At 39.7% G+C, this 18,089-nt stretch overlaps 1 protein-coding gene across 1 annotated transcript; it reads right to left on the reverse strand.

Moving 5' to 3' along the window:
* Positions 1–395: 395 nt before the first annotated feature.
* LOC122586625 lies at positions 396–1,454 on the reverse strand. The gene has a single exon (XM_043758605.1). It carries the CDS (start codon positions 1,452–1,454, stop codon positions 396–398), a length of 1,059 nt encoding a protein of 352 aa, XP_043614540.1.
* Positions 1,455–18,089: the final 16,635 nt, after the last annotated feature.

An 18,089-nucleotide genomic window follows, 5' to 3' on the forward strand; every position in this document is an offset into this window, starting at 1 on the left:
GGGGGAAAAAAATAAAATACAAAACACGGGTTGCCTCCCGAGAAGCGCTTAATTTATTAACGAGTCGTTAGCTAGACTCGATCCTCGCAGAATTACCAATGTTGGGATTCTGACACCCCCACACTTAAAGTGTTGGGAGGTCGACCCTTGAAAGGAGAGAAACAGTTACCTTTCACCTTTTCAGAAATCTAATCATTTGCTCGACTAGAAATATCAACAACCATCATCAGCTCCTCTTTCTCACTTGTTGATAAATTCGAGCACAACTCTTCAGACAACTTAACATTCCCATGAGAGACAACAGACTTCAAACGACTATAAAGTTTACGAATCTTAGCACACGGGCCATCCATTAAGTTTGAAACTGGCACTGTTGCCTTCTTCAACTCACCCTCCTATTTCTCAAGCTTCTTATCTAACCATTCATCAACCTTCGAATCCAATGAACTAACACAAGCAGTTTCAACTGAGTTAGCAACATTAGGAAAAGATACAGAACAAGTGTTTGTAAATGTCACCGACTCATTTCCTGCTCTCAAAGTAAGTTTTCCACGACCGACCTCAAGTTTAGCATCGGCCGTGGCAAGGAATGGTCTCCCTAAGATAAGAGGCACATCTAATGCTTCATCTGCTTCAATAATCACAAAATTGACAGGAAAAACCAAACCGCCCACCTTAACTAACACATCTTCTAGAATTCCCATTGGTCTAATTTCAGATTTATTGGCCAAATGGATTTTCATTTTAATCAGTTTTGGTTCTCCTAAATTCATTTTAGAATAAATCGATGAAGGCATTAGATTAATACTTGCTCCTGAATCGTTTAAGGCTCTTTTCACAGATAAATTACCAATCTTGCAAGGTATGGTAAAACTACCTGGATCCCCGTGTTTTTCGGGCAACTTATCTGTCACTACTGCTGAACAAACATCCTGAAGCACTATAGTTGTCACCCCCGCCAGATTTTTCTTATTCATCAAGATTTGCCTCAAACACTTTGCAAAACCTGGCATCTGCACAATTGCATCTAAAAATGGAATGTTAATATGCAATTTACTGAGGTGACTCACAAATTTATCCATTTGCTGCTTTAGTTTATGTTTCACCAATCTCTGAGGAAATGGGCTTTTGGGCTGGTACGGCTTTACTTCAGGTTTGTCAGCCTGTTTTGATGGAACGACCGGTGTCTGCACAGCTGGGTTCGGCTCTATCTCTACTTCTTTAGCAACCTCCTCTTCTTCTTCATGTACCTGCGCAAGCGGAGTAGATTCATCAGGCAAATAATTTGTAGAATTATACGTATTACCTGATCGAGTTGTGACAGCATAGACATGCTCATTTCGAGCATTGCTGATTAAAGTTCCCTTGCTGATTCTGGACATAGTTAACTTCTTGAGCCGGCTAATCCGGGCAATCCTCTGAATAATGCATGTCCCCACAGTAGTCACAACCATCAGCAATTACCTTAACATCCCTTTCAATGCTTTTAAATCTCACATCTTGGTTGTCAAACCTCTCATTCATCTACTTTGTGAGGGCTTTGACTTCAGCAACCAAGCTTGATTCTTCACTACTCTCTAGCTTTGACATCTCACAGTCTTACTACCAGTTCTCTTGCTTACAAGCTCTTCGCGATTAGAAAACTCCTTAGCCATATCATCTAGGATTTTGTAACCCTCAGCTGGGGTCACATTGTTCAAACTACCCCCAAATGCCCCGACTAGTTCCCTTTGAGTTCTCTTGAGCAAACCATCTTGGTGAGTGGGAAAAGCTCAAGCTTCACATTATCATCTTGGTTTGCGCCATAGTGGTAAAACCTACAAATTTTCTCAAACCTCTCTAGATGACCATACGGATCATTGTTAGTTACCCCATCAAACTTCTCTTCCTCCACACTTTTCAAATGACTCCCTTTGAGAGAAAAGTTAACTTCGGTGGTTGGAAGGCATATAGGAGTGCCCCTATTAGTCGGTACATTTCTCCTATGGTCACCGTAAAGACGGTTATTGGGGTTTACCGGTTCTTGATCACCCATTCTCCTTGCTCTAACTGGTTGAATTACTTGAAGATTTGCTCGAGGAATTTCTGTTGAATCCGGTTGATAAGTTTTATCCTGATTATCTTCTTCCTCTGAGCTATCACCAGTTTTGAACAAACCACTACCTTCGGAGAATTTAGAACTTAAGTGCACCTCGGACGTTGAACCTTTCTTTGAGTAATGTTGATCCAAATCTACGTCCGGGTGATCACGGGTTTCGGTACCTGAATCTATGTTGTCGGTGTTTGAGGGCTCTGTGTTGTTTGATCTAAGTAAACGTCATCTGGCTTTCCCTGGATTAGATTGTGGACTAAGCAAAGGTCTACCAGAGGCTCTTGTGTTCATCAACTACAAAGCACCTGCAAACGCACCACAAGAAATACCGTTAACCGCACCAGAAACTAAACAAAACAAAACTAAAACAAAAATAAAATCTATCTATTAAAAACAAATAACTTCCTCACAAATGAATGCAAGGAAGGATCGAATCACAAAACGAACAACTACTTAATTTAAGTCCCCGGCAGCGGCGCCAAAAACTTGATGTGTTAAATCGAGTAATAAAATTTATAAACACGAACTACTAGAAAATTGACTACAACACACTTACGGGCAGTGTACCCGTTCGTATGCAATATAGTAAACCGGTAAATCTGAGGTTGAACACAAGGACTTATTAAGTAATTGTCTTAATAAATGTGATTCTAGAAAATGGGGGTTTTGTGACCGAATTGTCACTTTGCAAGTAGTTAGTAAAAATTGGTTAGTAATCCCGCAGGATTAATCGAAAGAAGAGTTTGTTGTCTTAAACAATAGTTTAAAGGTCACCCATCTTGATTTCGCTCGACAACATGTTAAGATTGCACATTTTATGAAGTTCAAATTCAATTTAGTTGATTAAATAACCGATACTCAAATTGATCGCCAACCCCGTACCCGTCAAGTTAACAACTTCATTTGACTCTCTTGTTTAAACTAGTTCCATTATTAAGACCGGTACCCCGAGACGCCTTTTTATAAATTTACTAATTCAACAATGGTTTTGGTCATTTTAGATAACAATTGTGTCTATTGATTGTACCCAACCATTAACCCGTTAATTCTTATTAATTATTAATTACCTTCTACCGTACCCGTCATAGAACCAATCGCTTCTAACAAAGCGATCAAAATGACTTCTACCCAACCCTAGTTACCACTAAGATTGTGCAAAAATTATCCGCAATCAATAATTAAATAACAAAATATTAATAAACGAAGATCACGACACAACGTTAAATTAAATCAACTTGAATTATGAAAATAGTGCAATCTTTACATATTGTCTTACTCCATCAAGATGGATGAGAAGGAGATTAGTCACTCATATTAAAATACGAATAACAAATCAAATAGAAAGAATTCATCGTTACCGAATACAAAGAATTGAACGGAAATAACGAGAATAATCCAATCGTAATATCGATCTTCAAAGATTATAAATCTGATCAAAAGTCTCCTCAAAAGGTCTTAAAAATGGCTGGAAAGTATAAGATAGGGTTTTGGAATGATTAAGCAAGCTATTTATAAGTTTCCAAAAATCTGCCCAGATTCGGACCTAGTTGCGGGGCAACTACAAGTTGCGGGGCAATGAGGTCCAGCTTCGCGTTGACTTGTTGACGTCCAATGATCTAAAGCTGAAGGTGTTGCGGGGCAACTTCATAAGTTGCGGGGCAATGATTCTCCTTTGTTTTTCTATTGCGGGGCAACTACAAGTTGAGGGGCAACTCCCTACTTTCCAGCTTTGACTTTCATTGACTTTCTGCTATCTTCATCCAAACGCTTCAGGAATCATCCGTTAGCACTTATTTCACCTCAATAATGTCATCTTCTCCAGATTTATGCTTAAACACCTGTCAGTAGCCTGAAACACTAACAAATATCATAAACACACCAAATGTATACAAAACCGACTTATAAACCATGCTAAAACGACTATATTCATTGTGGGAAATGGGTCTAAAATACGACATATCATTTGCCTTCTTGTAGTTATATCAATTTCTTGTTTCTTCTCTCTCTTAAAACTTTCTTTTCTTAAAACAAGAACATGTCTACTGTTCCCTCCCTTGTGAATACACGTGACTTTGGTTATGTGTCTGTTCCTCCCAAGTTTGAGCCCAAAGATTTTGGGTCCTGGAAGGAAAGAATGCTTCTTCACATAGTAGGAGTGGAACCTTATCTAATGACCATCCTAACTGTTGGTCCCTACATACCTACTTATGTCCAAAGAACTCCAGGAGCCACACCTGAAGCTCCTGAGATAGTGACGGATTTGGTAAAACTAGAAGTCTAATGGACAGATGATGAGTGAAAACTGGTAAATCTTGATTCCAGACTCAAGAACATGATCGTCACCACCCTTCCTACTGAAATCATGAAGCTCATCATCAAATATCCCACTTCCAGGGAAGTCTGGGATAGATTGTGCAACATGTACGAAGGTTCTGCAGACACAATTAAGACCAAGAAAATTGACCTAAAAAGGGCCTATGAAAACTTTTTCTCTCTTCCTGATGAAAGTCTTGACAGCACCTATACCCGTTTCAAAGGGTTGCTAAATGATATGACTAATGTTGGCATTAACCATGATAATTTTGAATTGTGCCACAAATTCATCGATTCTCTTCCTCTTAAATGGCAAAATTTGAGACAAATCCTTCGTACTACCAAACAGATTCAAGAATATGATCTTGAGGAACTTTTTTATGTTCTTTAATTTGAAGAAAAGGCTCTGGCTCAAAACATACGAGCTGCTGCTGATGCTCGTAGACATGCTAGTCCCTCTTCTTCTACCAGCACGTCTGCCTTTTCTGTCTCTGACCCCCTTGCCCTTGTTTCTGCCAAACCCATAAATCTTAACGTAGGTTTCAGCAACTCAACTCTTCCCCCTCTATTCAATCTCTTGTTGATGATCTTGATGCTGAAGAGAAACAAGATATGTTTAGCGATTTCATGGACTTTGCCCTGATCGCTGGGAAGAGGTATTCTCGAAAATGGAACAACCGTAAGTCAGTTGCTCCATATAAGCCTCCTGTTGATAAATCTCAGGAGGAATGATGGAGGTGTGGTAGAAAAGGCCATTACCAAAAGGAATGCAGGGTTTCTATTCCTACCCAACTGCTCCTAAAACTAATCCCTCTAAATCTGCTGATGAGTATAGGAACAAATACTATCAGCTAAAAGCAAAAATTGTTGAAGAAGAGGAAGCCAAAACATCAGCCAAAGGATTAGTTGCTAAAGAGCATGATTGGGCTGACTCTGATGATTCAGAAAACGATGAGTTTGTTGACACCATGTGCCTAATGGCACTAGCTGATGGTGATGCACTGACAAAAGATCAAGTCTCCTCAAGTCAGTGGGTAAATGTCACCGTCAAAAAGGTACATTCTCTTCTCTCCTCTTCTGATGTGGACAAGACCAAAATTATTGAGTCTTTGTCTTGTGATCTTCAATTCATAGAAACTCAACGTGCTGAACTTCAACTCAAACTTAACTCTTTTGGGACAGAGTTAAATGATAAATCAGAAAAACTCATGAAATTGAAAAATGTTCATGTCGAACTTCAATCACATGAGCTGCTGACTCAAAAACTTAAGCTTGAGAATGAAAAACTCAAGCTTGAAGTCTCTAATTTGAAGAAGATTGTGACCTCTTGGTCAAAAGCTTCTAAGTTTCGTCATCAATATTTAAGTGAACAAGTCCCTGCACAAGTCCAGGCAGTGATTGGTGGTGATTTTGACACTACTGCTTCATGCTGACTCATTCAAAGATGATGTGAAGCCCGAAATTTCTATCCCTCCATCCTCCATTATTTCTCCTGAAGAAATGAAGAAATGGTACTTTGTCAAGGGACAAAATGACTACCATACTGAAGTTGATGCTGGTGCTACCCCTTCTTCTTCCACTAGCGATTCCTCTACCTCTGCTGAGGTAAAAGGTGCAAGTTCTTCAACCAGCACCAGTAATATGTTTTCTCAACTTCCTATTGTTGGTATGATGCCACATGAAGGGAGAATTCAATATTCTCCACCAAGAACTTTTAAAGGTGACATCACAAGTGATGGTTATAAACCCATTGCTCCGCAGCAGCTTTCCATCAAATCTGTTGAGACCTTTAAAAGAAGCACTGTTGTTGTGCCCTATGACTACAGTACTCCTCAGCGAGTTGATCCTGTCCGCCAGCAGCAATCTAGTGCTCAAACTTCTTCCTCGTCTCACCAAGAATCTACTCGTGTTGGAAACAAAGTTGACCAGCTTGACCGTCTAATAAAAAGGCGTGTTAGGTTCGCTGATGATAGACACCAGCAAGTACTTCCCTCAAAGGATATACCTGCTGATGTGAAATCTCGTCATTTGACACCTCACTACAAGGTATAACACTCCTCAAAAAGGAAGGTTACCTTCTCAAAACAGGTCTATTACTCCTCAGCGAGGATACTTGCCACATCAGCAAGTGAGACCTGTTACTCCTCAGTAAGGACACTTACCACACCAGCAAGTGAGACCCATTACCCCACAAAGAGGACAAATGCCAATTCAGTATGTTCAATCCTCTGTGTCAAACAGGGAGTATCTGCCTCATAGGCAAATGAGGTCAGCAACTCCAAATCATCAATCTAGACCCATCACTCCAAGTAGAGTGCATCAATCTCATCAGGGTCCCTCTTCTTCTTCCTACCCTGCTGGAAGACAAGCATGGACAATGATTAGGGGATCACAAAATCCTCATCAACTTCTAAATGATCACAATAATCAATCCATTCTTGGTCCCGTTCCTCGGATGCCTCCTCCTAGACTTAAACAAAGGAACAAACCAAAGTCTAAACAAAAGGGTAAGGCTTCTTCCTCCTCTAATCCTCAAATCAATGAGTTTAACCAGTGAGTCAATGATCCTTTGTCTCAGCTGAGAGACTTTCTCATTCAAAGTCAAAAAGGCAATCCCTCTGACAAAAAATGCTATCTATGTAGCAGCAGAGGACATATTGCTTCTGAATGTGGAAGTGTAAGCTCAAGGGATGCTCCAGAGGTTGTTATTCAACCAAACTCAGCTATGTCTACTGGAGCATATTCCTCGTCTACTAGGATCAGTGAGAACACTTCTTCTGAACCTAGATCCTGTGACACCACTTCAGTCACTGGAATAAATGTTGCTGAGTATATCTCCTCTCAGCGCATTAATATTCCTCACTCTCAAAGGGTCATTTCCAATGCATGGGGACATCTAGCTATGCTAGTTGAAATAGTGCTCTTGACGTAGTCAGCAGCTATGTATATCCCCAAAGCAATGGGACTAACATCATGCCTTTTGATGAGAATGATTCTTCCTTTGGGTATGTCGATGTGGGTAATTATCCCCCTCTTGAGGATGCTCTTTCAACAGAGCCAACAGTTACCTCTGAAGTACCTACCTTTAACCCTGTTAACATGGCCATCGATGAGTTCCAAAGCGAACTTGCCTAAAACCTTCTATTGTATCCATGCAAGGCTCGTTGGGAAAAGGAGTGTGGTATTTGGACAATGGCTGTTCAAAACACATGACTGGCTCTAAGTCCCTGCTGGATAACTATACAAAGGCACCTGGTCCTACTGTAGTGTTTGGTGATAACTCCATTGGACAAACTGAAAGGTATGGTCTTTTTTCTAATGGTCTTATAAAATTCACCAAAGTTGACTATGTAAATCGATTAAAACATAATCCCATCAGCATTAGCCAACTGTGTGATGCTGACTACAAAGTAATTCTTGATAAACATCAAGGCACTGTGGTAAACATTAACAAGGAAGTCGTCTTGGTAGCATCAAGAAAAAGGGATGTATATCTTGTAGACTTCACTCCTATCAAATCCGATAGTGAGACTTGTTTCTTTGCAAAGTCAGCATCTGAATTAAATTGGTTATGGCACAAGCGTATCTCGCATGTGAATTTAAGACCATTAATTCACTGACCATTAATTCCTCCTCTCTCTTTTGAAAAAGATAGACTCTGTGGTGCTTGTGAAAAAGGGAAAAGCCATAGATCTATTTTTAAAACCAAACAAGCCAATTCTATTAAGGGTTGTTTTCATCTACTTCACATGGACCTCTTCGGTTCAGTGAATGTCTAAAGTCTAAAGCGTAGCAGATACACTTTAGTTATCATGGATGAATTTTCACGATATACTTGGACTATCTTTCTCCATTCCAAGAGTGATGCTGCTGATGAGATCATAAAATTCATCAAGAAAATGGAAAATCTCAACAGCATAACAGTTAAAGAACTCAGAAGCGACCATGGCACTGAGTTCAGAAACCACACTCTCGAAACATTCTGTACTGATCAAGGAATCTCACAAATTTTCTCTTCTACTAGAACTCCTGAGCAATATGGTGTTGCTGAAAGGAGAAATCGAACTCTCACTGAGGCAGCATGTACCATGCTCAGTGAATCCTCTCTGCCCAGCAAGTTTTGGGCAGAAGCAGTCAACACTGCTTGCCACACTCAAAATCTCTGTCTGATTTTCAAAAGACATGACAAGACAACATATGAAGTTTTAAGAGGCAAGAAACATCAAATCAAATATTTTCATGTCTTTGGATGTCCTGTCTTCATTCTCAATAATAAGGATCATCTAGGTAAATTTGATCCTAAAGCTGATGATGGCTATTTTGTTGGATATTCTGCCATCAGCAAAGCTTTCAAAGTATTTAATACTCGTCTTCAAAAAGTGGATGAATCTATTCATGTCACTTTTGATGAAAGCTCTTCTGCTCTCAAGGATATTCAAACTTCATCAACTGAAGTAATATTCAATGAGCTCACTGATCCTCCTATGGAGGTTGCTGACTCATTTGTTGATGCTTCTTGCTCATTGCCTCCTGTCAATCAGCAGACTACACAGGAATGTTCAGCGGAATCTGAACTATAGCAAGTTGCTGCTCATCTTTTGTTGGTGCATTTCCGGGTGACAACATCATTATAGAAATTTGTCTTGAGTCTATTGAATATGTACTTGTAATAAACGTTAAGTTTTCGCGTATAATAAAGTCAACCTTGACTGTTGACCAAGTCAAGCTCGACCTTTGACCAGGTCGAGCTCGACCTTTGACCAGGTTGAGGTCAAGGTCAAGTCAAGGCTTTGGCCCGGTCCATGTTTAAGCCTATATATATAGATGTAAGGTTTAGGTTTCAGAAGTCAGAGAGAGAGGGAGAGAGTTTGAGTGGCAACTCATTAATCTTCTAGTTTTGTTTTCTCTCATACTCTTGCACTTAGGAACTTGGTATTTACTTGTAATTGCATTTACTGAAGTAATATACGGTTCCAGTTTATTGTTCCAGTTTATATAAGATTTTCCGCACTTATACATTAGATACTTAATCTTGTTAAATCAGGTGGCAAAGGGACTTACAAGTGCAAAGGCACTTGTACATTAGATACTAACCCTAGCTCTTCCAAACACTAGCTAGACCTCCCAAGCTCGACCTAGACCTCCCAAGCTCGACCTCGACCTCCTAAGCTCGACCTCGACCTTTTTTCTAGCTTGAGCTCGACCACCCTCCTAGCTCGAGCTCGACCACCATTCTCCTAGCTTGACCATGCTCCTTCCAGCAGACTCGACCTTCTAGCTCGACCTTGACCAGGTCGAGCTCGACCTCACCCAAACTCGACCTCAAGCTCGACCAATACTAGTCAAACTCGACCTAATTTTGTTTTGACCATAACTTTCAAACCGTAACTCCGTTTTTGACGATTCAAGCGGCCACGAATTCGTAAATGAGTCTACTTTCCAATGGTTATGGGAACATCACTTGACCTCGACCAGGTCAAGCTCGACCTCAAGCTCGACCTCGACCTCGACCAACCTTCTGGTATTTTGTGTTCGAAGGTTCGTGCACTATATAGATACGTATCTTTTGTTCGAGTAAAGTACATGTTTTAGAATTTGCAATCTTGATTATGTTTGGGTTCTAAACTTGTCTGGATATTGAACTTGTAAACTCTTTTGAGTTTAGGTTTGATATCTGTTAATCGAGTTTTGGACTTGTAAACTTGATCAACTTTGGATTCTAATTAATCACTTTTCGAATTGTCAAGAACTTGTAATCTTGATTTAGTTTTGGCCTATGCATGTTGGAATATTGAACTTGTAAACTCTTTGAGTTTTGGTTCAATTTCTCTAATAAAGCATTAGACTTGAAAACTTGATCAACTTTAGGTTATAAGTTTAGACAACTCGAATCAATGGTGGCTAGAGTTCTATCCTTTATAGAAGCATCTGAGAAATCTTAGAAGGAATTCAAGACCAGGCCAAAAAGGTTGTTTTGGTAAGGAGCTACTATGTTATCTCTTGATTTTATATGTGAACAATTGTATCATGATGTTGTTTTGGCAAGGAGCTACTTGGTTATCTCTTGATTGTATATGTGAACAATTGTGTCATGATGTTGTTTTGGCAATGAGCTACTGTGTTATCTCTGGATTACATATGTGAACAACTGTGGGATGATTTTTGCATGATGTTGTTTTGCAATGAGCTACTGGGATGATTTTTGTATGATGTTGTTTTGCAACTGTGTTATCTCTGGATTACATATGTGTCATGATGTTGTTTTGCAATGAGCTACATATATGATTTTTGCATAACATGTGTTTGGGATTTTGTTGAAAAGCTTTTGTGATAAAGTTAATCATTTGTAGCCGAGTAATTGAAAATCAAACCTCTATTTAATGCCAATGATGTAGAGATGATTAATCCGGTGACTAGTGAAGAGGTTGCAGATTAAGTGGTTCTCTATTTATTTTGGAGATGCTTACCTTGAGGGGGAGATTTGATATGAAAGACTTCAGGTGATTGGTGGATTCATGAAGATACAAGACAAAGTCAGACACTATTGGTTGAAGACATGATCTTGTGAGTGCTACATATCTAAAATTCAAGTTACAGAATTTCTTATCGTTGTGAGAGCTAATTAAATTCAATGCTGATTGTTGGAGATTCAACTTCTTTATCATATGTCGGTTAAGCTTGAAGATCAAAATAGATTAAGCGATGTTATTTTGCATAATGTCTGGAGTGATGATATCCGAATTGCATGAGGAGGCAATGATGTCTGTATTACTTTGAAGTGATGATGTTTGGCGTGATAATATTGCTTGGAGCTTAATTTGGATGTTATTGTTCAGGGGGAGAATTATAATCTGAGTATTGGATTTGTTAATTGTCATAAGGATACAGAGATTTTGCAGTTTGAAGATCAGTGTGCAGCGCATAAAGATCAAGTCTTACCAAAAGAAGACATAATATTATTAGTTAACGAAAATTTGTTGATTGCAGATTTGTGAACTAATGATTGTCATAAGTGATAGCAATAGTTAAGGAGTGCTTGATTGGGCATTTCTGTTACTATTTCCATGCATTACAAGTGAAGACTTTGAAGATCGATGAGAACTTCTAAATGTTGATGTCAAGGGGGAGTCTGTTGGTGCATTTCCGGGTGACAACATCATTATAGAAGTTTGTCTTGAGTCTATTGAATATGTACTTGTAATAAACGTTAAGTTTTCGCGTATAATAAAGTCAACCTTGACTGTTGACCAAGTCAAGCTCGACCTTTGACCAGGTCGAGCTCGACCTTTGACCAGGTTGAGGTCAAGGTCAAGTCAAGGCTTTGGCCCGGTCCATGTTTAAGCCTATATATATAGATGTAAGGTTTAGGTTTCAGAAGTCAGAGAGAGAGGGAGAGAGTTTGAGTGGCAACTCATTAATCTTCTAGTTTTGTTTTCTCTCATACTCTTGCACTTAGGAACTTGGTATTTACTTGTAATTGCATTTACTGAAGTAATATACGGTTCCAGTTTATTCATATTCGTGTTCGTATTTATATATTGTTGTTGATTAATTTTGTATAAGATTTTCCGCACTTATACTTTAGATACTTAATCTTGTTAGATCCGGTGGCAAAGGGACTTACATCTTTACACGATTGAGCCAGTTGAGCCTATCTTGATCAATCCATGTTGCATCAGCTAAACCTAAATCACTGGCTGATGATGTGAAAGTTGATGACTCTGCTGAAGAAGAGTTTCATGATGCTTCAGTTAATGGTGAAGATATGGAGTCTGTTGATGACCCCATCATTAATAATGACTCTATTCAGTCCAATGGCTCTACTGATCACACTCCTATTGAACCTTCTATAACCATTGATCTATCTTCTTATGATTCTCCTGCTGATCCCATCCCCTCGTCTTCCGCTGTACCTCTATTAGGATCATCAAGTGTTCCTGCACTTAAATGGACATCTGATTGGTGATCCTCAGCAGGGCATTATGACTCGATCAGCAACTCGAAATACATGTCTTTATGTCAATTTCCTGTTGATGATCACTCCCAAAAATATTGGAGAGGCTATGGTTGACCCATCATGGGTTGCTGCCATGCAAGAAGAACTTACTCAATTCCAACGATAGCATGTCTGGTTTTTGGTTCCTCTACCTCCTGGCAAGGAACCCATTGGAACCAAATGGGTTTATAGGAATAAAATGGACGAAGATGGTGTTGTTATTCATAACGAGGCTCGGCTAGTAGCACAAGGTTACCTTCAGGAAGAAGTTGTCGATTATGATGAAACCTTTGCTCCAGTGGCCCGATTAGAAGCTATACGCTTGTTTCTGGCATATGCTGCTTATCGAAACTTCACGGTGTATGAAATGGATGTAGAGAGTGCTTTCCTAAATGGAAAACTCGAAGAAAAAGTTTATGTGGAGCAGCCACCTAGTTTTGAAGATCCAGCCAAGCCACACCATGTTTATTGTCTTTATAAGGCCTTAAACAAGCTCCAAGAGCTTGGTATGACACACTTTTTTAGTTTCTTCTCTCAAATGACTTTTAGCGAGGATCCATTAACAGCACCCTCTTTATCTATAGAAAGGGTGTTCATGTCCTATATGTCCAAATCTATGTAGATGACATCATCTTTGGATCCTCCAGCACGAAGCTTTGCAAAAAGTTTAGCTCGCTGATGTCTTCTCACTTTGAGATGAGCATGATGGGGGAGCTAATCTTCTTCCTTGGCTTACAAATTCGCCAACTCCTTGGTGGCATTTTTATAAATCAAGAAAAATACATTCGTGACATGCTGGCTAAGTTTGATATGACAAATATCACGCCTAAGCCCACTCCTATGTCTCCTCCAAACAATTTCCATGCTGACCCAAATGGGAAGCATGTGAACCCCACTCACTATCGTGGGATGATTGGCTCGCTGATGTATCTCACAGCAAGTCGTCCTGATATCATGTTTGCTACATGCCTTTGTGCAAGATATCAAGCACTCCCAGGGAGTTTCTTCTTCTCGCTGTCAAGCGTATCTTTAAATATCTTAAAGGGACTTCCTCCTTGGGTCTTTGGTATCCCAAAGATTCAAACTTTGACCTAGTTGCATACTCTGACTCTGACTATGCTGGATGCATGTTAGATAGGAAACGTACCAGTGGTAGATGTCAACTGTTGGGGGGGAGGGGGAGGCTGACCAGTTGGTCTAGTATAAACAGCATACAGTTTCCATCTCCATTGCTAAAGCAGAGTATGTATCAGCAGCGAGTTGTTGTGCTCAAGTCCTCTGGATAAAAAACCAACTCGCTGACTCTGACTTAGACTTCTCTAAGATCCCCATCATGTGTGACAATACAAGTGCTATTGCCATCACACATAATCCTGTTCAGCATTCCAAAACAAAACACATAGATATTAGGTATCACTTTATTCGTGACCATGTCATGAAGGGGGACGTTGAAATCTACTTCATTCCCACTAATGATCAACTTGCTGACATTTTCACTAAACCATTAGATGAAAAGAGATTCAAGGATCTTGTCAGCAGGTTGGGAATGCTAAATGGTGACTCTGCTACTTAACTTACATCCCTTATGTAAGTTAACTCTTGACCCATGTTAATATCCCTTCAGCAAGTTCAAGTATGTCTTGCTTGCTAAACAATAAGGCAATGAAGAGTCAAAAGTCTTCATCTAGTCCAGCATCAAACGGTTGCTGGTAAAGACTACTAAAATTCATTGATCCCTGATGCTTCGGGAGAAAGCATAATAAAAGTAATAGGGTGCTAAAAGTCCCTATCTAGTCCAACAGCAAACGGCTGCTGGTAAAGACAAATAAAATCCGTTGATCCCTGATGCTTTGGGAAAAAGCATAATAAAAGTAATAGGGTGCTAAAAGTCCCTATTTAGTCCAGCAGCAAACGGTTGCTGGTAAAGACAAATAAAATCCGTTGATCCCTCATGCTTTGGGAAAAAACATAATAAAAGTAATAGGGTGTTGAAAGTCTCTATCTAGTCCAGCAGCAAACGGCTGCTGGTAAAGACAAATAAAATCCATTGATCCCTGATACTTTGGGAAAAGCATAATAAAAGTAATAGGGTGCTGAAAGTCCCTATCTAGTCCAGCAGCAAACGGCTGTTGGTAAAGACTCCTAAAATCCGTTGATGGTTGACAATTTGCCAAAAATTGTATAAAGTTAGTCAGCGACCACCTCTTTTATTCCTTAAGTCGCTGACTAAAAACTCGGTAACCAAATTTCTTTTTTCTAATATCTCATCAGTGGATATCTTTCGTTATCCTAGTGCATTCCACTACGTATTTTTACTAATATTTTATTAAGTATCTCAAGCGGTTACCTCGATTTTCTCCTAATATTTCGTTATCCTAGCGCAGCCAGCCTGTGTCACCCCCACTGCGGCGCAGTGGGGTTTTTGTCAAAAACTTCCGAGGTATTTGGCTACGGTGCAGTCAAGTGTTCCACCCCCACTGCGGCGCAGTGGAGGAATTTTCCAGAAAAATGTTTTCGTTTTTTTAAACAAAACTTACCTCAGTCCGCTTCACACTAAACCTGAACCTGCACTTTCTTGACAAAACAAAATCAAATCTAATTAATGAGAAGAAAATGAAATTCAACAAAACAAAATTAAACATGGGTTGCCTCCCGAGAAGCGCTTAATTTATTAACGAGTCATGAGCTAGACTCAACCATCATTTAAGTTTCGGATTAAAAAATGGGGATTTCTTCAACCATCCCCTCCTCTTGATCTTCTTCCAAATATAACTTCAACCTATGGCCAATAACAATGAACGAACCGTCTCCATTTCTTTTAAACAGCTCAACATAGCCGGACGGATAAACATGGTTTATCACAAAAGGTCTTATCCACCTAGAAGTTAACTTAGGTTGTTTATTTTAAACTTTGACAAGAACAACAAAACTTTTGCCCCAACCTTAAATTTCTTCCTATGGATCCTTTTGTCATGGTAAACTTTAGTTTTCTCTTTATAAATCCTAGAGTTCTCATATAGTCATATGCACCGAAGCTAAGCTCATCGAGCTCATGAAGTTGCAACATCCTAAGTTCACCGGCCTCCATCATGTCTAGGCTCAAGTTTCTCAATGCCCAATAAGCCTTATGCTCTAGTTTAAACGATAAATGACAAGTCTTACCATAGAGCAACCAGTACGGCGTAGTGCCAATCGGTGTCTTAAAGGCCGTCCGAAACGCCCACAAGGCGTCATCTAGCTTCTTTGACCAAACCTTGGGGTTATCCCCGACTGTTTTTTCCAAAATTCTTTTTAATGCCCGGTTGGTGTTCTCCACTTGACCATTGGTCTGTGGGTGATAAGAGGTAGAAAAATAATGATAAACACCATATCTTTTAAGAACCTTAGCTAATTGATAATTTTCAAAATGTGTACCACGATCACTAATCAAGGCTCGAGGGCAACCAAAACGACTAAATAATTGTTTTAAAAAAAACTATGACTACTCTCACGTCGTTTGCAGGCAAAGCCTTGGTTTCAGCCCACTTAGACACGTAGTCAACAACAACCAAAATATACCATAACTTATTAGACGATGGGAATGGTCCCATGAAGTCTATGCCTCAAATATCAAATACTTCGCATACCTAAATTCCTTGCTGTGGCATTTCATCCCGTCTGGTGATGCTCCCTTGTCTTTGGCAAATGTCACAAGTTTCTACCAATGTTTGAGCCTCCTTGAATATGGATGCCAATAGAACCCTGCATCAAACATCTTTTTACTTGTAACTGAAGGACCATAATGAACTCCAGTTGGCCCGTAGTGACAAGCATCAAGAATCTCCCGAGTATCAGCTCTAGCTACACATCTTCTCACCATACCATCTGCACAAGAACGAAACAAATATGAACTATCCCAAAAGTAGTGCTTAGCATCCGATATGAGCTTCTTCTTTTGTTGACCCGAGAAGTCATCCGGTATTTCACCTGAAACCAAATAATTAGCAATATCAGCAAACCAAAGAGCTTCATCAGAGTTAGAAATAACATTTAAATATTCATCGGGAAAGTTGTCGTTAATTTCCCCATCTTGAAGCTCCTCCCGGTTTGAGTCTTCCAATCGGCTCAAATGGTGAGCTGCTAAGTTTTCTACACCCTTTTTGTCCTTGATTTCTATATCAAACTCTTATAGCAACAAAATCCAACGGATGAGTCTAGGCTTTGCATCTTGCTTAGAAAACAAATATTTCAAAGCAGAATGGTGGGTAAAAACAACAGTCTTATTTAATACCAAATATGACCTAAACTTATCAAATGCAAATGCTACTGCAAGCAACTCCTTCTCTGTAGTAGTGTAATTCTGCTGGGCGGGGTTCAAGGTTTTACTAGCATAGTAAATAGGCTTGAAATGCTTATCAACCCTTTGCCAAAGCACAGCTCTAACGGCATAGTCACTTGCATCGCACATCAACTCAAACGGCAAATTCCAATCCGGACCAACCATGATAGGAGAGTTGGTCAACTTTTCTTTCAAAACGTGAAAATCACTTCAACAAGAATCATCAAAAACAAAAGGGACGTTCTTCTCCAACAAGTGGGTCATTGGACGAGTAATCTTAGAAAAATAGCAATCATGCACCTTTGGAAGGTGCCCAGGGCATTACACAAGCCGAAAGGCATTCGCCGGTAGGCAAAAGTATCAAATGGGCATGTGAAGGTGGTCTTTTCCTGGTCTTTTGGGTATTTGAAAGTACCTGGAAATCCATCTAAGAAACAAAAATACTCATTATCTGCAAGTCTTTCTAATATTTGATCAATGAATGGGAGGGGAAAATGATCCTTACGGGTGACATCATTAAGCTTACAGTAATCAATACAAACCCGCCAACCCGTTACCGTTCTAGTAGCCAAAAGTTCATTGTTTTCATTTTCAATCACTTTCATGCCCCCCTTTTTGGGCACACATAGTGGACTAGACTTACCCATGAACTATCTGCAATAGGGAAAATGATCCCTGCATCTAACAATTTAATCACCTCTTTCTTCACAACTTCTTTCATATTGGGATTAAGCATTCTTTGTCGCTGGATAACGGGCTTAACATCATCAACAAAATCAATTTTATGTTGGCAAAAATCAGGACTAATACCTGGAATGTAAGTAGTCTTCCAAGCAAAAGCCCGCTTATGAGCTTTAAGTACGGCCAACAGTAGTCCTTTCTCGTCACACGAGAGTGAGGACGAGATAACATCGGGTAGAGAGGATTTACCTGCCAAGTAAGCATACTCCAAATGGGCAGACAATGGCTTCAGCTCCAGATCAGTAGGTGGTACATCAACAGAATTCGGCACCCTTGAGCTTCCATTCGCAACAACTCTCTCAAAGCTCTCATCCTCTAGAGGCGTCTCATCCATGCTAAGTTCCATCACCTCTGCAAACAACTCATCATCATCAATTTCTCCAGCTCCTAAGCAAGTGAGCTCTTCATCAACTTCTGTCTCCATGAATTCCTCAAATTCTTGATCCAAAGCATCGTCAATGACATCTATCCTGAAACAAGACTCACCAGTAGAGTAAGAATGCTTAATAGATCTTTCAACATTGAAAACAGTTCTATCCATAACCACCCGGATGATAGCATCCGCGGTGTTAAGGAATGGTCTACCTAAAATTAGGGGTACCTTCATATCTTCCTCCAGTTCGAGGATA

The sequence above is a fragment of the Erigeron canadensis genome, chromosome 2 (genome assembly GCF_010389155.1).
Source record: "Erigeron canadensis isolate Cc75 chromosome 2, C_canadensis_v1, whole genome shotgun sequence".
NCBI lineage: Eukaryota > Viridiplantae > Streptophyta > Magnoliopsida > Asterales > Asteraceae > Erigeron > Erigeron canadensis.

What these genes read in the sequence shown, in the direction of transcription:
- LOC122586625 (XM_043758605.1), bottom strand. Translation starts at nt 1,454, where the DNA reads ATGGTTGTGACTACTGTGGGGACATGCATTATTCAGAGGATTGCCCGG.